Genomic DNA, 21,986 nt, shown 5'->3' with positions numbered 1-21,986 from the left:
TCCCTGATATGGGCAAAGACTTTACGGTATGTACTGATGCATCCAAGCAAGGGCTGGGTGCAGTATTGATGCAGGATAAGGGAGTGATAGCTTATGCTTCCAGAAAGCTAAAACCTCATGAAGAACTCTATGCTACTCACGATTTAGAATTGGCCGCTGTAATGCTAGCTTTAAAGATCTGGAGACACTATCTGGTGGGACGAAATTTTACACTTAAAAGTGACCATCAAAGTCTACAATATTTGTTCACCCAAAGAGACTTAAATGCCAGGCAAAGACGATGGAGTGAATTCCTAAGTGAATATGACTTTGGAATATCATATATTAAGGGAAAAGAAAATGTAGTAGCCGATGCTTTAAGCAGGAGACCTCGGATATTTTCTCTCATACCCATTAAAGTGGACTTAAGACAACGAGTACTGGATCGTCTTATAAAATACAGCTGGTATTTAAAGGTGAGAGCAAGTCTTGAGGAAATTAAGGCAAAAGAATCTAAATTTGAGGGTTATGAATTAGAAAACGATGGGATCTTACGATTCCATGGAAGGATGTACATTTCTGATGATAAAGATCTTCGAGATACCATCCTTGGGGAAGCCCACAAAGCAGTATATTGTGCTCATCCTGGAGTAGGGAAAATGTATGCGGATACCAAGAAACTCTTCTTTTGGGCAGGCATGAAGCGTGATATCACTCAATTTGTTGCAAAATGTTTGGAATGTCAGCAAGTAAAGGCAGATCATTGTCACCCAGCGGGCCTCTTACAACCCCACGACATTCCTATGTTTAAATGGGAGACCATTTCTATGGATTTTATCACTGGACTACCTCTTACTTCTCAAAGACACAATGCCATTTTGGTAGTGGTGGATAAATTAACAAAAAGCGCCCATTTTATTCCGGTAAGAGATACTTATGATGTTGCTGACGTAGCTCGAGTATTCATAAATGAAATTATCAGATTTCATGGAGTACCTAAGAAGATTATATCCGATAGAGATTCACGATTCACTTCCAGATTCTGGACTTGCATGCAGACAGCCTTAGGTACTCAGCTAAATTTAAGCACTGCTTACCATCCTGAGACTGATGGGCGAATTGAAAGAGTAAATCAAGTACTTGAAGACATGTTGCAAATGTATGTAATGGATCAGCAATCACACTGGGAAAAGTATTTACCCTTAGTCGAATTCGCATACAACAACAGTTACCACAGTTCGATTGGGATGCCTCCATTTGAAGCTTTATATGGCAGACCTTGCAGAACACCGTTAAGTTGGGGCAGGTTAGAAGATCGAGTGATAATAGGACCAGAATTAATCCATGAAATGGAAGCGCAGCTCAGACAGATTAGACAACGATTAAAGGAAGCCCAGGATAGACAAAAGAGTTATGCTGATGCTCACCGAACTGATAGGAAATATGAAGTAGGGGATCAGGTCTTCGTCCGCATCAAACCAAATAAAAGTACTATTCGATTCGGAAAAGGGACAAAGTTGTCACCCCGATTTATAGGACCGTTTAAAGTTGTGGAAAGAGTTGGACCTGTTGCCTATCGTCTTGCCCTACCACCTCACCTGCATAGAATTCATAATGCATTTCATGTTTCTGTATTAAGACATTATATAGCTGATCTATCTCATAACATCCAGTGGAAAGAATTGCAAGTATCGGACGAGGGAGTCATAACGGTCGAACCGTTACGTATACTGGAACGTAGAGTTCGACAGCTGAGGAACCGTCTGGTGGACCAAGTTAAGGTCCAATGGGACAAGTATAGTCCTGGATCAGCAACTTGGGAAAATACAGAGGACATATGTCAGAGATACCCTAATTTATGTCCATTTTGAAGAACTTTACACTATGTTTAGTATATATTTACTTCACTACAATCGGAGACTCAGAAACATTTTGAATGATTATGGATAAACATGAAACTTTATGGCATAATATATGTTTAAATTCCTGCTGGTACATGGATACCAAAACAATATATGTGGTTCATTTTACTAAGTTATAGTTGTTAAAGTAAAGACATTTATTTATTTTTTTTGTCAAATATGATCAATGAGATAGAAATCAGGAAGTGAATACATTCTAGGTGAACGTCAAAAGACATGCATGGAATATGGCAAAATATGTTATGCTGTAGTGTCATATGTGAATAATACATGAGTTATTTTGAATATGCTGATGCACATTTTACAAATGCATGGGTAAGTGTATGATTGCAGGTAAATGATCCAATTTCCGAGATGACCACGTGATGACAGAACCTCAGAACAATTAAAGCTCAAAGTGATTCTATGATAGGGTAGTAGCCCTAATTTTACTGGGAGGGGTGGAGGTGTTACCCACCGTTTATCCTCCGAACCCTGGAGTCATGGGAGGACTGTGCGAGTCACGCTCCCCTAGACGTGTGATGATGACTGCCGGATGCCTACTGGGAATCAGGTCGGTATAGCCGACGCTGTCACCTTAGTGTTTATGAATGGTTAGGTCAGTAAAATTGACGCCATGGCATACTCCAGTAGAGGACGGATAGGATGGGAGCAGAAGAGATTAGGGAGGATAGGATGATTTTGAATAGCTTGGGGACCTGGATAGAAAAAGGTCATGTCCATTAAAACCTTGAACCTAAAACTCTAAACTTCGGGACGAAGTTTTCAGAAGGGGGGGTGTATGTAACGACCCATCTAAATTGATCCATTATATAAAGTTTTAAACTTTATAATAAAACAAATATGATGAAATTTAAATAATAAATATGTTAAGTTTTATAAATATAATTAAACTTTATAAACATATATAAGTTAAATTTTATAAAATATATAATTGAACTTTATAATATATATAAATTAAATGTTATAAAATATATAACTGAACTTTATAAACATACATAATCTAAAAGCGTAAAACAAAACTATATGCTAAAACATACCAAAAATCATTGCAGGACCCTTTAAAAGGGGGCGCTTTCAACCAACTGAAAATTGATAACAGAGCGCACTTGCCAGGAAAATATCTGAGAGCTTAAATTGCATGGAAGGCGTGTCGAGTCGAGGGAAGGCGGTGGCTGCAGGTAGGAGGGCGGCCACCGCCAGGCCCGTAGATAAAACCGGCAGCCTGGATCGAGAGTGGGGGGGGAAAAACCAGAGAGGAGCAGAGAGAACCAGAAGCAGAAATTCACCAGGAGAAAACCAGGAGAAGATAATTATCCATTGGAAGAGCTTTAAGCCGTCTGAGGTTCTGGGCACGGAGGGACAGAGAGCTTCTGTTGAGAAGCTTTCTGGATTGAGCAGCTAGGTTTGCTCAGTCTGGTTGGGTGGTATTGGTCTCCCGGAGATTGGATCGAAATAGCCACGACATCACCAGCAGAATCACCAGTTCAGTAGCAGAATCAACAGCAGTTAAGGTAAGTACAAATTTAATTCTTCAGGTTTTCTGTATTTCAGATTCTAGTTACTGTGTGTCTGGTTATTACATATGGTGTCTGTGATCTTTGTGTTATTGCTTTGGTAATTGCTTGATGAACTAAAAGATAAAAGAACATAAGAAAACATAAGAAAGTCACAAGTAATTATCAACATAAAGAAAATCTTTCTGCCTTTCTGATTTTCTAATAAGAGAAACTCAACCTCTGCAAGCAAATCGATCTCCCTCTATCACTGAGAATCTGGGAATCACTATGAAGAAATCTCCAGTAAAAGGATCTCAATCACTATTGATCCCTACTGTTGGTGTCTCCCACGCTATCACTGCACCCTTGCTATCACTGCAAATTTGCTTGTTCGAATGATCTCCAAAATCCCCATTGATCTCCTCTTATAATCTCTCCATGACGAATCAACGACCACGATTTAATTCCAATTGACTTGTCTCAATTAGTCTCGATTAATTAACGCATTTGCTTAGGTTAGACTTAGGAAAATAATTAAAACTGGCTAATTAATTTAATTAAGACAATTTCACTTAGAAACGTTTTCTAGGTATTGAAGATATTTAATCCACTTGTGTTCCTATCCTCATAGACACCATGTGAGACCAGAACACTTGTCTGAGCTACAAAAACTAACAGTCCCTCATAGCGAGGAAGGTGTTCTACACGACTCCCAACTTAGCCCTGAAGAAAAAAAACTTTGCTTTACCCAAGGTCTTTGTTAGAATATCTGCAACTTGTTGATTTGTGGAAACATATTATCGCTGAACTGATCCACATTGTACACAATCCCTGATGAAGTGGTATCTGGTGTTGATGTCTTTTGAACTATCATGAAAGACTGGATTCTGAGAGAGCTTGATGCAACTCTGATTATCATGGTAGATACTAGTCGACTCCTCCTCCTCTTGAGGGGAAAACCCTTGAATCTCTTCTCTTCTTATAGATCCTTCAATTGACGAATGCCATGAGCTAGAGACTTAGACAAATACCCTCCAAGATCAAGGTCAACTCGGCCTCCTTCTGCAAGATCTTTGACCTACTATTTTTGCTCCAAAATTCTGTCTCTTGGCAACTGCTGCAACTGTTGCAACTCCTCAAGAAGACTTCGATCTTCTTCATATGGCCTTCTTTCCTCTTCGCTTGCCTTTCCTTGAATCTTAGGGCTAATGAGACACCCTAAGACACCTTCACTATTCTTCTTTTCCCTCTTTTCTCCAAGATCGAACCAAAGATGTCCCCAATGCAGAAACCCTAGCTTCGATTTTCACGTGGGACAGAGAGAGACTTAACCCAAGCACTTCGACTTCCTTTTCTTCTTCTTCGTCCTTCTTCTTCAGCCTCTTTTTCCTTCTTATTCGCATAGAAAGAGATGTGAGTGAGTGTGTCTATTGGAGAACGAGTTCTTCTCATATATAGGCTTCTTCAAGGGTAGAAGTGGTTCTTCATGTAGGCCGACTTGGCACCTTCTATGCCGACTTGATCTTGGAGGACATTTCTATGAAAATTTCTAAATAGAAATCCTACTGTAGTGATTAATATTATTTCTTCTACTTATTATTTCAGAAATAAGTTATTCATAGTGTTCTTACGACAAATATTGAAATATATTCTACTGCAGCCTTCACAATTAAAACATTGCAGAAAATAAATGTAAGGAAAAATACTGGCACAAATACAATCACAATGACAGTTATTTTTGGACAATCGTCCCCGGAAAAACCCAATGTGGGAAAACCAGTGCAGCAGATGAGGGTTTTTTTATTCTTCAACAAATTTTCATGTACAAATTACAACCAGCAAAATAGGAATGAGAAATTCTACAGATGCTTCTTGACAAATCTTTGACCTAGGTGAAGCACTTATTCTTCCCCGGAATCTCTCTGCATCTCTCTGCATCTAACTTCTCACACTAGCCCACCATCAAGCTGCCCACGCAGGCTTTGCGTCAATATACCTCTGCGCTGCCTCTTTCTGCGTCACCCTGTTCCTGCTCTGCGTTAATCTACCTCTGTGCTGCCTCTTTCTACGTTGCCCTATTCGTGCTCTGCGTCTTGCTACCTTGCACTCTCTGAAGATGCTGATGCCTTTTCTTCCTTTCTCACCTACAATTGTCCCTCTGATTCAATTTTCTCTTGCCGAACTTTGACCAGTGAGAAAATCAATCTTACTCGGGTAATTGAGTATCTGCCTTTGGTGTGTTCTTCAAGTGCCCATCAAGCCTCCTCTTATAATCCTCTCGTTGATCAATCAATGAGCCAGATTAGCTTCTAATCAATGGTTAGGATCATTTGACTTGATCTCTGCCTTCTTCTAGAAGTTTCACCCATAGTTTAGATTAATACTCATTAATTATTTTAATTTCCTAAGTTTAGACGTAGAGTCCCATTAAAAATAATTAATTATTTTAATAAAACTGTCTCCGGGTGGAGTTTCGCAAAATGATTTCTGGTTATTGGAGAATGCACGCGTCTAAGCCTTCCTGCAAATTTTGAGGCCTAGAGCACATCTGATGCTTCCCCAAATCAACAATTTCAACACTTTAAAGACAAAAACAATTTCTTCTTTACATGATACAATGTGCCCATAGGGTCTTCAATATATGACAATGACTCTTAAACCCTAGAAGCACTCAATGGGTGCTTGACCTATAAAATAAAAGACTTGAACATGAATTACACATTTTTCATCACCAAGCCCCAGTTTTGTATCTTATATAAGTGGATGTATGAGGGCCATTATCTCTGGTATGGGAGCCCTAGACTATTGTATTATATGTTGATCAATATAATGAAGTTGGGTTGAAAATTGTAAAAAGTTGTTCATATTTTGTGCACTAGTAGATTTACTGTTGTTTATATTCCACTGTGCAAAGTAGTATTGTTGAGATTCTTGATTTGGTAGCATCAGAGATTTTAAGATTTTAACCTAGACCCAAGATCGCGGAAATTCAACAATACAGAGAAGGCCAAATTATTTCTCCAGAAGGCAACGCAGGGCCTGCGCAAAGCGTCAAAGAGGCAGTTCGATTTAGTTGGAGTGGAGGTCGTTTTAGGTTCCAGAGGCTGGTAAGATTTTCTAGTTGGAAAGAGAGACACTTCCTCAGTCAACAGTAGGTAGGATGGCTTGAATAGCAGTTGTTTCGGGTTGAGCGTGTGACAGGTTGCGCGAAGGTGTCGCAGAACATTCATAGAGTGTTTGGACGACTTGCTTGAGTTTGTTAGTTTGAGCCGGAATTGCTTGGAGAAGAGGGTAAATTCCTTTAGTTGATTTTGCTAGTATTTCTCTCAAATTTGATAGCCAGGTGGGCACCCAAATTTTTTGTACCTAGAATTTCGCTGCCGCATAATAATAAAACCTTCAACTGCTGCACCGACTTTTCCACATTGGGTTTTTTTGGGGACAATTGTCCAAAAATAATTGTGTCATAATTTTTGTGTGCACTAGCATTTCTCAGTTCCTATTTTTGCTTTTGTAGTATTTTATTTGGTGAAGAAATTGCAGTTTAAATAATTCGTTATTTTGCCGTAAACAAAATAAACTTCATAATTAATTTTTTAGTTAGAAGAATTATTTCCAGTTGTTGCATTTCAAGGAGTTTTCACAATTTCGTTAATAGATCAGCTACTTGTTCATTTGTTGGCACGTACTGTAGCTTCACAACCCTAATCAATATCCAAACTTCCAATGTACATGTTATTGTATGCTAGCATAATATTCAAGGTTTTTCAACTATTTTGATGCTGCTTAGGTCATCACAATATCCAAACACATTTCAACGAAAGCTTCCTTTTCTAATTTCTCTAGCAGCACCAAACTCAACCTCAACACTTTCCAAAACATCTAATTCTTGTTCACAACTTCATCAATCACAACTTTATTAATCACGAATACAACTCACGAATAACCATCTGTAGTGCTTCAACTATTCTCCGATCTCAAGCATCCTCATGGCCTTCACACCATGTTTTCAACTATGGAGGAGTTTTGCTTTTCTTCAAACAAGCTCCATCTCAACTAGGGAGATATACACTTTCTTTATCCAAACTTCTTGTCTACTAGGGGACAAATTCATCAACTTCAGCTACACAGGCTCTTTCTTTCGCATCATAACATGATCATAAAACTTCAACCTTTCGGAATATCATTCCTTCTATCCTCACTTGGCAACAAGGTCATCAACAATGTATTCTTTAATGTTACCAATGTTGATTTTTGGTAGCATCAGATGTGCTCGAAACCTCAAAATTTGCAGGGAGGCTAGGACACATGTATTCTAGAATACCCAGAAATCGTTTTGGGAAATTCCACCAGGAGAAGGTTTTATTAAAATAATGAATTATTTTTAATGGGTGCCTAAGTCTAAACTTAGGAAATTAAAATAATTAAAGGGTTTTAATCAAACTGGGGGTGTAACTTATAGAAAAAGACGAAGATCAAGCCAAAATGATCTGAGCCATTAATTAGAATCTAATCTGGGCCGTTGGTTACTCAACAAGAAGATTATAAGAAGAGGCTTGATGGGCATTTGGAAGACACATCAAGTAAGAAATCAAGAGATCGATTTTTGAAGTGAGCAACGCAACAGCTGCTAGAGAAGTGATCGAGGTGATTTCTTGTAGTGAGGGGCATAGATAGTTTCTTGTTGGAGAGTTTCTTGATCTGGAGATACATCGCAGAGAAGGCAAAGAGAGATCCAAAAGAGGTAGCACAGACCCTGAGAGGAGATCAAAAATTTGTTGGAGAATCGAGTTCCAGAGCCGAAAGCCAGGAAAATCAATCAACCAAAGGAGTGACGCAATCCCCAGAAGCTGTGACGCAGAGCAGCACAGTGATTGCAAAAGGCAGCTAGGGGCTAGCGATTTAGTGGATCGCTAGTGATAGTGTGAGGTATATTTCACTCATCTCTTTGTCAGTCAGATTCTCTGTATTGGATAGCTAGCAAGGCATCCAAAGATTGTATTCATAAATTACTGCTTAATAATACAAACCCTCAGCTGCTGCACCGATTTTCCCACATTTGGTTTTTCTGGGGACATTGGTCCAAAAATAACGGTGTCACTTGTCTGTGTTATTTCTTTCTTGCTCAGATTCTTGTTTCCGCATATAATTTTAAGTTGTGAAGGCTGCAGTTGTATTTACTTCGATATTTACAGTAGAACACAATAAATAACTTGCATGGATTAACAAGTAGGAGAAGTAATACCAGTTTGTTGCAGTAGTAATTTGGGGATTCTCGAATTTTAACATGGTATTGGATCACAGGTTAAGCAAGAGAGCAAACCAGAAGAACCCAACGTTGAAGAGGAGGAGGGGGATCAAAGTGCTGCGTAGGCAGTAGATCGAATCCCCAGAGGGATTGTGCAGTCCAAGCCAGGAGGGCAAGATTCTCGAGGAAAATCTCTCTCTGAGTGAGTTGACAAAGAGGTAAGATTTCCAGATCGAGATTTGTCAGCGACAGAGGGAGCAGTGCAGTAGAAGCTTCAACGCAGAGCAGTCTTTAGGTGAGATGCAGTAGTTGCTGGGGTAGAAAAATGTTAAAAGAAGGAAGGAGACACTATTTGAGGAATTTCTTCCTCAGAGAATTCCTAGCCAGGGAATTCGATTTCTCATTTGTTGAGCAACAGTAGAGAGGAGTAGATCTACTAACTCCAGCAGGGAGTGCGTAGGCCATCTCAGCAGCAATGTAGAGGAGAAAGGAGGCAATTCGACATTTTATTGGCAGAGATGGCAGCTAACAGGCTGAGAGATAAAGATCGGTTGGATGGAGCATCCAACTATGTGATCTGGAAGGCTAGGATTTCTTGCCTTCTGGATGAGCATGATCTCAAAATGTATGTCAATAGTGTTGTAGCTGTACTGGTGATCCAGATCCACTCAACAAGTACAAGGCCGAGATGGTGAAGGCCAAGCGGTTGATCCTCGATGGAGTGAGGGATCACATTATATATCACATTGCTGGCAAAGGGACGACCAAAGAGATGTGGGATGCCTTGGCTATGTTGTATCAAGGATCTTCCCAGCAGCGGAAGATGTACTTGGAGGAGAAGCTGAGATCGGAAAGGATGGAGAAAGGGGAACGCATTGATCCATTCCTATCAAAGCTTTAGGAAGTCCGAGATCAGTTGGCAACTATAGGCTCAACACCTCAGCGTACAGAGATGGTGAGGTTGGCCCCGAATTTAGTCTCAGAAGAATGGCAAGTGTTTGTTTAGAGTATCTTGGGCAGAGAAAAATTGCCAGATTGGGAAGGGATGTGGGCCGCTCTTCAGCCGGAAGAGATGAGTCAACACTTAGTCAAGTGCAAACTTGATGGCAGCAGCAACAATGGGACGAAGCCCAAGGATGAGGAAGAGAATGCAACCCTTGCATCAAAGGGGCAACAGTAGTAGCGAAAGAAAAAGAAAGATGTCTCAAAGATAAAATGTTTCTGGTGCGGTGAATTTGGTCACTACGCTACACAGTGTCCTCTCAAGAAGAAGGACAAGGACGAGAAACATGATTCCAAGGCTGCAATCGCAAAGATTGAGGAGGAGGAGTTTGCGATGATTGCCCAGATACCTCCAGGGGAGAGGTGCGGTGATGTAGTACTATAGTTCGAAAGAACTGCAGATGGGCGAGATCCTTCAGGAGTCCACCTCTTGGATCAATACCTTGCTACGAGAGCCTATATCAAAAGTAGCAGGATGGACTGTGTTAGTTGGTGCAGAGGAGTGCCAGAGTGACAGTTGCAGTGGCTAGGAGCGCCAGAGACTGAGCAGCGCAGAGCAGAGTTGGCAGCAGTGCAGTTGGCACAGTGCAGAGTCAGTAGCAACGTAGAGGCTTCAAAGGGTCAGCGTAGAGACGAGCAACAGTTAGAACTCCAGCAACAGATGCATCATGCTGAACACCTGTTCAGTATTTTGGATGTTTTTGTCGTTGCAGATGTTGTAGAAGGCAGCAACAACAGTTGGAGAGGGCTGCATTACAGATGCAACATTGGCAGTGGCAGGGCCAACAACAACACAGATGCAACATTTGCGCAGTAGTTGGTGGGCAGAGATGTCAGACATCAGTAGTGCATGGGGTGATGTTACAGAGTCAGGGTGATACTTCAGTAGGCTGCATTACTAGAGCACATTCCTCGCTAAGAGGAAGTGTTGATTTTTGGTAGCATCAGATGCGCTCTAAGCCTCAAAATTTGCAGGGAGGCTAGGACACATGTATTCTAGAACACCCAGAAATCGTTTTGGGAAATTTCACCCGAAGAAGGTTTTATTAAAATAATTAATTATTTTTAATGGGTGCCTAAGTCTAAACTTAGGAAATTAAAATAATTAAAGGGTATTAATCAAACTGGGGGTGTAACTTCTAGAAGAAGACGAGGATCAAGCCAAAATGATCTGAGCCATTGCTTAGAATCTAATCTGGGCCGTTGGTTACTCAATGAGAAGATTATAAGAACAGGCTTGATGGGCATTTGGAAGACACATCAAGTAAGAAATCAAGAGATCGCTTTCCGAAGAGAGCAACGCAACAGTTGCCGGAGAAGTGATCGAGGTGATTTTTTACAGTGAGGGGCAGAGATAGTTTCCGGCTGGAGAGTTTCCTGATTCGGGGATACATCACAAAGAAGATAGAGAGAGATCCAGAAGAGGCAGTGCAGAGCCATGCTGGGCAGCGTAGGGCCACGCAGAGCCTGAGAGGAGATTCGAAATTTGCTGGAGAATAGAGTTCTAGAGCCAAAAGCTGGGGTGTGAGACCGGAAGGGCAGAAGGTCAAAGTTCCAAAGGGAAATCGATCAGCCAAAGGAGTGATGCGCTCCCCAGAAGCTGTGACACAGTGATTGCGTAGAGGCAACTAGGGGCTAGCTATTCAGTGGCTAGATTAGTGCTGGATCGCCAGTGATAGTGTGAGGTATATTTCACTCATCTCTCAGTCAGTCAGATTCTCTGTATTGGGTAGCCAGCAAAGCATCCAAAGATTGTATTAAGAAATTACTACTTAATAATACAAACCCTCAGTTGCTACACCGATTTTCCCACATTGGTTTTTCTAGGGACATTGGTCCAAAAATAATGGTGTCACTTGTCTGTGTTATTTCTTTCTTGCTTAGATTCTTGTTTCCGCATATAATTTTAAGCTCTGAAGGCTATAGTTGTATTTACTTCGATATTTACAGTAGAACACAATAAATAACTCGCATAGATTAACAAGTAGGAGAAGTAATATTAGTTTGTTGCAGTAGTAATTCAAGGATTCTCTAACCTCTTTTCATCATGCTCAACATCATCTTCAAGTATGAGGTAGGTAAGCGTCTTCAACATCTTAAAGACTATGTACCTACAAATCTTTAACAAGTTCAACCAAGTACAAATATAGAGCATGAAGTCAACTTTATCAATATAGGGATAACATGTCATCATTATGGGAGAAAAATAAATTAGACTTTAGATATCAAAACCTGAACCTAGCTAGGTTTACAATGAACAAGGTTTATTCCTTTCATGCCCTAGACTTTCACAATCATTTTTGCTAAGGTTTTTGTCACAAACCCTAGATTCCATCATCAAGAATAAAACCTTAGATATCAACAACTAAATCAAGTTAGTGTTTCAATCATAGCCAAACATTATTACATCTAGGGTTTCATTATCATGCCTTATATCAATCTCTACTTGGGTTTTTGTCGTAAACCATAAATATCAAAACTTTAATGCTAGATATACAACTTGGTCAAGCTAGGGTTTCATTATCATGCCTTATATCAATCTCTACTTGGGTCGTAAACCATAAATATCAAAACTTTAATGCTAGATATACAACTCGGTCAAGCTAGGGTTTCAATCAAACATAAGCATAGACACTTAGGGTTTCATTCCTAGGATCTTATGTTGACTATTGCAAGGGTTTTGTCATAAACTGTAATTCATCAAATCCTAAAGTTCTAGGGTTTCATCATATATTCTAGACTTTAACAACAAACCCTAAAAGGTTAGGGTTTCATCAAAACATCAAAAATGCTAAACATAAAAAAGGTTAGGGTTTTCATAGTGAACCCTAAAGATTAGGGTTTTACCAAAGTGAACAAAAGGTAGATAGTATGATAAGGGTGATTCAATATAGATATTAAATACCCTAACAATATAGAATCATAATGATTCTATAGCAACCCTAGACGTGAAAGACCCCATAATACAAAGCAAATTTAAAAATGATTGTTCCTTTAATGAAGAAGACCTACTACAAATCTTGTACTTTTATACATACCTTGAGTTGTTTCTTTTACAAACCTTGTAGGGCTTCTTATTGAAGAGCTCCGTTTCACATAAGATCAACATTTCTTATATACTTGCAACATTTATTGACAAGCACACCCAAAAACATGCAAGTACAATAGCGTGATGATTTGTGTTACCTTTTGAGGGAAGAATTCCTAGGGATTTTGAGTACAAATCCTAACATAGCAAAAACTAGACATTATTCAGTTTTATTTTCACAAAGGATTGAAATATACCTACAAACCCTAGATATCATGAGTTAGCGTTTCTTAGAGGGAACAAGAGAATTAGGATAAGGGTTTCCATATGTTCTATCTAGGATTTATAATCCCAATTGTCATCATAATGAAAACTTGCCAACCCTAGAATCATATAAGTAACCAAACCCTAAAACATTTTATGCTAGACTCAAATGAACATTTTATACATAACATGCATTTGTATTTCATGATTGAATGATTGATGTTCCATTGAGCTTATTGCTCTCCTTGCAAACTAAAGACATATTGTTAGATGATTAAGACATAAAGAACAAAATAATACTTACTTGACTTTTGTTGAAATATTCAAGGCTTTTTCCACATGTTGGAGCAAGACAATTGAACAATTTCTTCTTTACTGTTGTAGATTGCTTCCTTCTTTGGGACAGAGATACTAAGCTTGCTCAATGGGATCTTCCTTTCTTCAAAGATAGATTATGGACTGAATTCTTTCTTCACTGTCTTTGACAACAAGGCTGGTCCTTTTGCCAAAAGAATGCGGACTTTATCTTCTTCAACACAAAAGTTTGCTACAGTCTTTATCAAGGATTGATGTATGCTTGATATGGGGACTTCTTCAAGACACTTTGCTTGATATGGGGACTTCTTTTAGTCCACAAAGGATATTTTAATCTTGTGGTTCGGTCACCTCTGTAACGATACACAAAACCTTTGTAATTGAGGTAAATTTAGACCCTTAATTCCATACATAGAACTTCTCTTTCTTTTTTAAGGATCTCAACTTTTTTCCTTGAGGAAGTTATACCAAAAAACCATTCATATTTCTATTCTTTAAACCTGTGATTAGCTTCTGCTCCTATTCATTCCTAAAATAGAGACAAAACAGACCTAAAAATAGTCTTCTTTGACACTTTAGCCTAGACTTCTTGAACTCGACTACTTCAGGTGCATAATCAATCCTTTATTTAGCCTATGAACAACAATGATCTTCCAGCTGCCAATGCTTCTTGACCTTAAATCTGATACCATGTTGATAAATCCTTATGGCAGTATAGTTAGGGTTTTTATTAATTTGATTTCTCTTTCTTTGACACTTTCTTGTGATATTTCTTATTAGTTCTTCTTTCCAATTATTATGTTCTTATCATCAAGACAAATGTCAAACAATGAAGATCACAAACAACAAAGGGGACACAAGCTATAGGCAGTCAGTCAGGGCAAAACCCCTCTTCTAGGGGAAAACCCAGAAATTCTTTTTCTCTTCTTTAGAATCAAGTCAAATGAGACAACCTAGACCTTTTGACCAAGACAAAGACTTTCCTCCATCCACCAAGCTAGCCTCCCATGAAGAAGTCAAACTTTCAAATATCAAGTCAAGGAAAACATCATGTCAACTAGAATTTTGGTCCCTCTCTTCCTTCTTCTGCAATTTTCGGTCTCTTAACTCATTCCTGTACTTTTTGTCCCTGTAACACTTCAACAATCTAGCACGTGTGGCAGAGGATAGCAAATTTCAGACCTTCTATTCTCCTTCGCTTGGCTTCCTTTACTTCTTTTCATAGAATAGACTCTCCTTTATGTAACACACACTTCTTTCTTACTTCAAGTTGTGGATCGAATGAGTTATATGTATCTCTTCCTCAATAGGTCGAATGCATGGGTATAAATAGTAGATCGAAGTTGTTCTTTGAGGCCGACTTGAAGGACTTGAGGCCAACTTGGTGGACGAGGATTATATGGGCCATTTACATCAAAATTTATTTTCTTTCTTGACATGCAAAGCCCAAGAAGGATCTATGACTTTGACTTTGACTCAAGACACAAACCCTAGAGCACTCAATGGGTGCTTTTGACCTAGAAATAAAATAAACAAAGCATGAAACCCATGCTTAAATATTTTTTTCTTTTACAAGACAAATACATTATATCATGACTCAAGTACAATTATGAAGATCGATACTAGTTACATTTCTCAACAGACAAGGCACTAGTCAAGTTGTTTGGTGATCATCTCTTAGTTTAATTCACTTTTCTTCCCTCTAAATTTCAGTCCTTTCAATGCTATGATAGAGAACTAGGGCTTAGGGTGAAATTCTAGGGAAGAGGTATTTTGGTGGTTGGAGAGCCTAAACATCAAGAGGATAGGGTTTGCCACAAAACTTATCGTTTTGGTGGGCATCCACTCCAATTTCATCCATAAATTCTTTTGCCGTAGGTGTTTGCCCTCAAAGGGAAACCCTAGTCTTTCTTCCCTCAAGTAATTTATTGAAGGTTTCATGAGCCTTGGCTTAGCTAACATACATTACAAGAAACCTTTTCTCCTTGCCTTGACCTTGAGTTGCTCCAACACTCGTCAAATCTATCAAACCCTAGTTCTTGTGCCCTTGTTTGTACGTCTCTTCGTAGAAAGAAAATTGCTTGTTTTTGAAGCCTTGAGCCTAAATTGTGTCTTTCTTGAAGACTTCCTTGTGAGATCATTTCACACATTGATCCTAGAATATCTATTTTAAGTGATCTCTCCCCTATTGGGACTCTTCCCATCGGTGAAATTCTGTAAAGAGCAGGGGGGTTTGGCTATGGTGACAGTGAGCTGCTATCACATTGTTGCTTCTTGGTTTAATTTATATTTTGTAGAGTTTTCCTCCCCAAGGCCTGCTAGATTTTGCAGCAACTGAGCTATTTATGGTTAGATATTAATAAAATTATCTTATCTTAGCTTATATATCATTGCTCTGCACTGGTGCTTGCTCTTTTCTTCTTTATTTCTTTATGAGTATTTCCATACTCATGCCTGTTCTTTTGTTGTTTATTTGGATAGGGAAAATGGCACTCAGATTGATGTTCATTAATGGTTTGGTGTTTCCTACTATGTTTTTATTTTTATTCATGTTAAATTGTAACTCTCCTTACTTGGACCTTGGTCAGGAAATAGCTCCTCTTCTCTAGGTACTATTATTCTTTTGTGTGACTTTACTGTATGGATAAGAACTGTAAAATGTTTCACATAAAATAACTCTAGAACCCTTTGAGATAGAGAGCTCTACCATCATATGATAGGTTTATAACTATATTTTGAGAACTGAAAGATTAGGTGACCCTGGACACCACATGGTAGATATCTGATCCGTCAGGCAAGTCAGGTGATTTCTTTATATTAAATGGCCTTGCATGGCTTCTTCAGTTCAATCGTTTGATGTGCTTTCGACATGCTAGTGATGCTACTGTGGTCGATTGTTTCATCGGAAAGCTACAGTTTTCTTTGAGCACCTTTGGCCTCTGAATACCCTAAGTCCCTTTTATAGCTGATAATTTTTTGTCTTCCATTTGTTTCCCAACCATATACTCAAATTGCCTTTAAGACAAGATATTATAACTGTTGATTTGGCCATGACTATGATGAGAGATATACTGACTTGAGATTTACTAACATTGACCATAATTTAAGAAAATGAACAATGACAGCAATGCCATGTTTTCTTTGCCCTTTTATCTGTGTAGAAATTCAGTTTTTTTTTTCAGCATATTACTAAGATAAGAATGTCAATGTAATACTAGGAATATGAAAATTTAAGAAAATGAACAATGACAGCAATGCCATGTTTTCTTTGCCCTTTTATCTGTGTAGAAATTCAGTTTTTTTTTTCAGCATATTACTAAGATAAGAATGTCAATGTAAAACTAGGAATATGAAAAGGATTGGGTCATAAAGGAATTAGAAACTAAGAAAATTGGTAAAAACTGTGAAGGAAAAGAAAGTGAGTGATCTTATATATTTCCATATGATATTACCAGCTGTAAGTATATGGAGAATTAGATATCATTTACATTAGTAAACTGGAGGAAGTGGTCATGAAACCTAACTGATAATGACATTATTTCCTCTCATCCGAGGTACTGGCGATTAGTGATCACTCCTTGGTGTTGATGAAGTCATACGTTCAATGTTTATAGGTAGGTGCAGGGACGAACCCCTTGGAAGGAGCAGCATTGGGTATATCACTGCTGGAGTCATTTGCTGACAGTGGTTCTCTATTGACAATAGCAACAACTCATCAAGGGGAGTTGAAAACATTGAAGTACAGGTTATCTGAAATTTCACCCTATTGCAAATAGATAACATTACGTTTCAGTGTACTTTTATGGTGACAGAAATTAAGGTATATGTTCCTTTTGAGTTATTCTCTATCACTGATGAAATATGAATAATGTATATTGTGCCTTCCGAAAGCTTTGTAAGTTTTCTTGTAACTTCTACCTGGATTTTTGTTAATTGGCAAAGCAATCTTATGGGCGTCATATTCAAAAATAAACATATAGAAATTGACCTTTGCAACAGGATTTCTCAATATTTGGAAGACCAATCCACTATACAATGGTTTATGTACTTGGAGAAACACACCTCTTTCAATGAGCACTGACTCTTGGCATGTTCAATGGTAGACAACACACCCTATGTTCCTATAGCATTAACTCTTTGCTGGAGTGATGTGGACTGTTCAGACAAGAGTCTCACTCCAACGTTTCGGACTACCAAGTGAGTCCATCATCAGGGGAGAATGCGTCAATAGATATTCTTAAAATCATAATGATGTATCCAAGAGCTAAAATTAGGGTATATATATATAAGTTATTAAACAAAAGAAATAAGAAAATAGGTCGGCTCTTATCTTTTTATTTAATTAATTAATTAAATTATTTATTATTATTATTATTATATAATTATTATTATTTTTAATTAATTAATTAATTTATTCAAGGGGATAACTTAATCGAATAAATTTATTATCTATAGAATTAATTATTATGTTTATTAATTCTATTTTAAATAATTCGTTCAATTGATTCATTAATTTGTTTAAATAATAAATTAATTTGTTTGATTAATCAAATTAATTAATTTAATTATGTATTTATTATTAATATGTTTATTCATTTATTTACATTATTAATTTATTAATTTGATTAATTAATTCATTAATTAATAAGTTTACAGGGATAGATTAATTACTTATTTTTCTATTTCTTGAATTAATTATTAGGTTTAATAAATTTATGAAAAATTAATTTTTATTTTTTGTTTTATTTTATTTTTTTATTGATTAATTACTATGTTTTACTAATTAACTAATTTTTGATAGTTAATTAAACGAATAGATTAGTTAACAAATTTATTATATATATATATATATTTTAATAAGTTTATTAATTTAATTTAATGTACTTATTTCTTTGTTTAAATAAATAAATAATTAAACAAAGAAATAAGTACATTAAATTAAATTAATAAACTTATATATATATATATATATATATATATATATATATATATATATATATAATAATAAATTTGTTAACTAATCTATTCGTTTAATTAACTATCAAAAATTAGTTAATTAGTAAAACATAGTAATTAATCAATAAAAAAATAAAATAAAAAATAAAATAAAACAAAAAATAAAAATTAATTACTCATAAATTTATTAAACCTAATAATTAATTCAAGAAATAGAAAAGTAAGTAATTAATCTATCCCTGTAAACTTATTAATTAATGAATTAATTAATCAAATTAATAAATTAATAATGTAAATAAATGAATAAACATATTAATAATGAATACATAATTAAATTAATTAATTTGATTAATCAAACAAGTTAATTTATTATTTAAACAAATTAATGAATCAATTGAACCAATTATTTAAAATAGAATTAATAAACATAATAATTAAGTCTATAGATAATAAAATTATTCGATTAAGTTATCCCCTTGAATAAATTAATTAATTAATTAAAAATAATAATAATTATATAATCATAATAATAATAATAATAATAATAATAATAAATAATTTAATTAATTAATTAAATAAAAAGATAAGAGCCGACCTATTTTCTTATTTCTTTTGTTTAATAACTTATATATATACCCTAATTTTAGCTCTTGGATACATCATTATGATTTTAAGAATATCTATTGACGCATTCTCCCCTGATGATGGACTCACTTGGTAGTCCGAAACGTTGGGTTCATAAAACTCTACAACAGGTCATTCCTCCTCTACCTAAAACTATCCTCACCTATATGGATTCATTATTTAAAAAGAGTCTCACTCGTTTTACAAACCAAAGGTGGGTGTCAGCTTGCTCTTTAACAAGGGAAAAAACAATGTAATGATTACCTGCATGAGGCCCAGGTTCAAATCTGGCTAGCTGCAACTATAAATCCTAGGCTATCTCCCTGCAACACTCAAGCAATATGCTGTTCAAGTTAAGGTCATGCAACATGTAAATAAAGTGATCACAATTAGTTGCCTTGTAGACAGACAGAAAGAAATTATGTTATTGTCCAACATTGACCAAAATAGGCCAGTGGAACCTGTTGCCTCACAATCTAGCAGGTCTTGTGAGGGGCTCACAAGATGAGAGCCAAACCAGGAGAGTACAACAAGGTGGAGGCCCATTGTCACCACAGCACACCACCTCCTGCTCTTTAGTGGATTTTCACCACAAGGGAGGCTTCCTAGTCACCCAATAGGTATTCTATGTAGGCTCAAGGAGGGCACTCAAACTAAGGAAAAGGCTCAACTCAACAAAGACAAGGAAAAACGTGCACTTCAAGAGGCCTATCAAAGGCACTTATGACCTAGGGTTTAATAAATAATCAAGGATAATGGCTTACTAGCATGCATAAGGCCAAGAAAATGCTTGTGAAAGATTGATATGATCAACTAAAGGAGCCACAAACCTTCAAAATGCCCTAAGTTGAAGCCTAATGCTAGATTAGGGTTTCCCTTGGGCAAAATTGCCTAGGGCTTGTGTCATCAGTATTAAGGAGGCAAAATTAACGTTGGAAAAGGCGAGATTTTGATGCAATGAGACTCAATCCACATGGATGACCTCTAAACAAGCTAATGCACTCCTCCTAGTTGAATTCGGTCCTATGCCCTTGCTTAATAGCTTGCCTTGAAGGGTCGAAAATGTAAAAGAGAGTGAGAAATATATTTAGAAAGATTTTCAATGATGTATAATCACCTATGTGGATGCCAATGTGTTAAATTTGGACAACTAGGTCCAAACTCCATGTTCTGATGCTCAGATTAAGAGGCTAATATTTTTGTTGGATTCCTCTTTCTGAGAGGTGTAAAATCCATATAAAAATAGTCTTAATCCGATGAGCAGAACTTATATTTTGAATTTATTATTCTTAATAAATTATATGTGCAAGGTCAGCCAGTTTTGTAATGTAGGCTCACATGCCCAACAGATGTGTCACACACCCTCATTGATGGATATATATACAGGAAAAGTTGGAGAGAATTTGATCACAACACAACTCACATCTTCCTCTCTCATCCTAAAAAGTACGAGCTACCTGGAGGACGAATTTCAGCCACACGTGGGAAGGATGAAGAGGATTTTTCTGCTGCTAGGGTTTCTGCTGCTAGGGTTTCGCAGAAGTTTGACCAGCGTTGACTTTGGTCAACGCTTGGTCCAAACAAGCTGAAAACTTGTGGGAGGTTCGATTTTTGAAGGCCGTACTACCTGGCACAAAAATCGAGGTCAAAGGGTTGACTGTTTTGCTGCTGCGTTGACTTTTAGCTTGCTGCCCCTGCGTTGACTTTTCAGGACAGCGTTGACTTTTGTAGAACTGACTTGGGTTGACTCATCTACTGGTTGGAGGGTTGTTGTGACACATGCTGGGCTGGCTGACCAAAGGAGACTTTGCTGGTTGAAGCATCCTGTTGACCGCTGAAACGAACACATACATTTTTCTTGTTTCTGATTTGTCTTCTGTAAGATCTGCTTATATGTTCTATTTGCATTTTGCTTATCTACTTGTATGATTGCTGTGAGAAAAAGTGAAATTGCTCTTAGCATAGAACATCTACAAAACTTTACATGGAATCAGAGCTGAGGTGAAGACAAACTCTATCTATAGCAATCATCATCGAAGGAAATGGATTCCTCTAAGCTTGAATTCAGGGAGAATGACAAGCTGACTGGAAGTGATGACTTCCATGCCTGGAAGATGTTATTAGATCTCAAATTAGAAGATCATGATCTCCTAGATCATGTGACAGGGAAGATTCAAGAACCTCCATCAAATGCCTCTGCTGCTGTTAAACACAAGTATAAGAAGGGAGAAATCAGAGCAAAGCTGCTGATCAGGGAATCCATAAATAAGAGTCTGGTTGCCTACATATCTGAACTAGGCACATCCAAGGAGATGTATGACAAACTGATACTTATGTTCCGAGTAAACAATGTGAACCAAGTGCTATTCCTCAAGAACAAGTTGAAGAATATGAAGAAGGGCCGAGACGAGTCTATTCAAACTTTCTTTATGAAGTTGACCGAAACCAGGAACAATCTGCTAGCTATTGGGGAGACAATAACTGATCGTGAGATGGTTCTCACCGCACTTGGAGGACTTCCATATGAATGGCAAGTATTCACAACTACCATTCTCAACAATAATACCATCCCTAACTTTGATGAGCTTCTGTCTAGATGTATGCAAGAAGAAACAAGGATGAAGGAATTTGATAATGAAAGAAATGCTGCCTATGTTGCTCATTCCCGAAAGAAGAACTCTGGTGGTTCCAAGGACAAAGGAAGGACTAAGACTCAAAAGAAGAAGGGTAAATGTTTCACCTGCCATAGGACTGGACACTATGCTAGAGAATGCCCCTTCCAGAAGAATTCTCCCGATAGTGACGACAACCACAACAACCGAAGGAATGGGAATCGAAGAAATGACAAATCCAAAGGAAAGAGGAAGGCTCACTTTGAAGGAAACAATCCACCTTCTAAAAGGACCAGAAATACCAGGTATGAGGAGTCTATTGTTGTTGATAAAAGAAATGAGTATATTCTAATATCTGCTCTCTCAGCTGCATCTCTGCCCGACACTATGGATGTCTGGCTAATCGATAGTGGTGCCTCAAGACACATCACCGGATTCAAGGAAGCACTTTCTGACATGGTTGAAAGGGATACTAATCTAGAAATTATCCTTGGGGATAATGCCACTTATCCTATGAAAGGGACCGGGACTGTGACC

The 21,986-nt window shown here is 37.4% G+C and overlaps 1 protein-coding gene across 3 annotated transcripts in view; it reads left to right on the top strand.

Annotated features, from left to right (window-relative positions):
* Positions 1–21,986, top strand: part of LOC149218261 (uncharacterized) — a 505,532-nt gene that overhangs the window by 278,343 nt on the left and 205,203 nt on the right. For all 3 annotated transcript variants that reach the window (XM_089383872.1, XM_089383871.1, XM_089383870.1), the window contains one exon: positions 16,872–17,002. In XM_089383872.1, the coding sequence (XP_089239998.1) occupies positions 16,872–17,002 (131 nt within the window). The remainder of the gene's footprint in view (positions 1–16,871; positions 17,003–21,986) is intronic.

This window comes from Pinus tabuliformis, chromosome Q (assembly GCF_031772625.1).
Source record: "Pinus tabuliformis cultivar Carrire ecotype Pingquan chromosome Q, CPIR1, whole genome shotgun sequence".
NCBI lineage: Eukaryota > Viridiplantae > Streptophyta > Pinopsida > Pinales > Pinaceae > Pinus > Pinus tabuliformis.
This window is presented reverse-complemented; position numbering and strand designations above follow the sequence as displayed.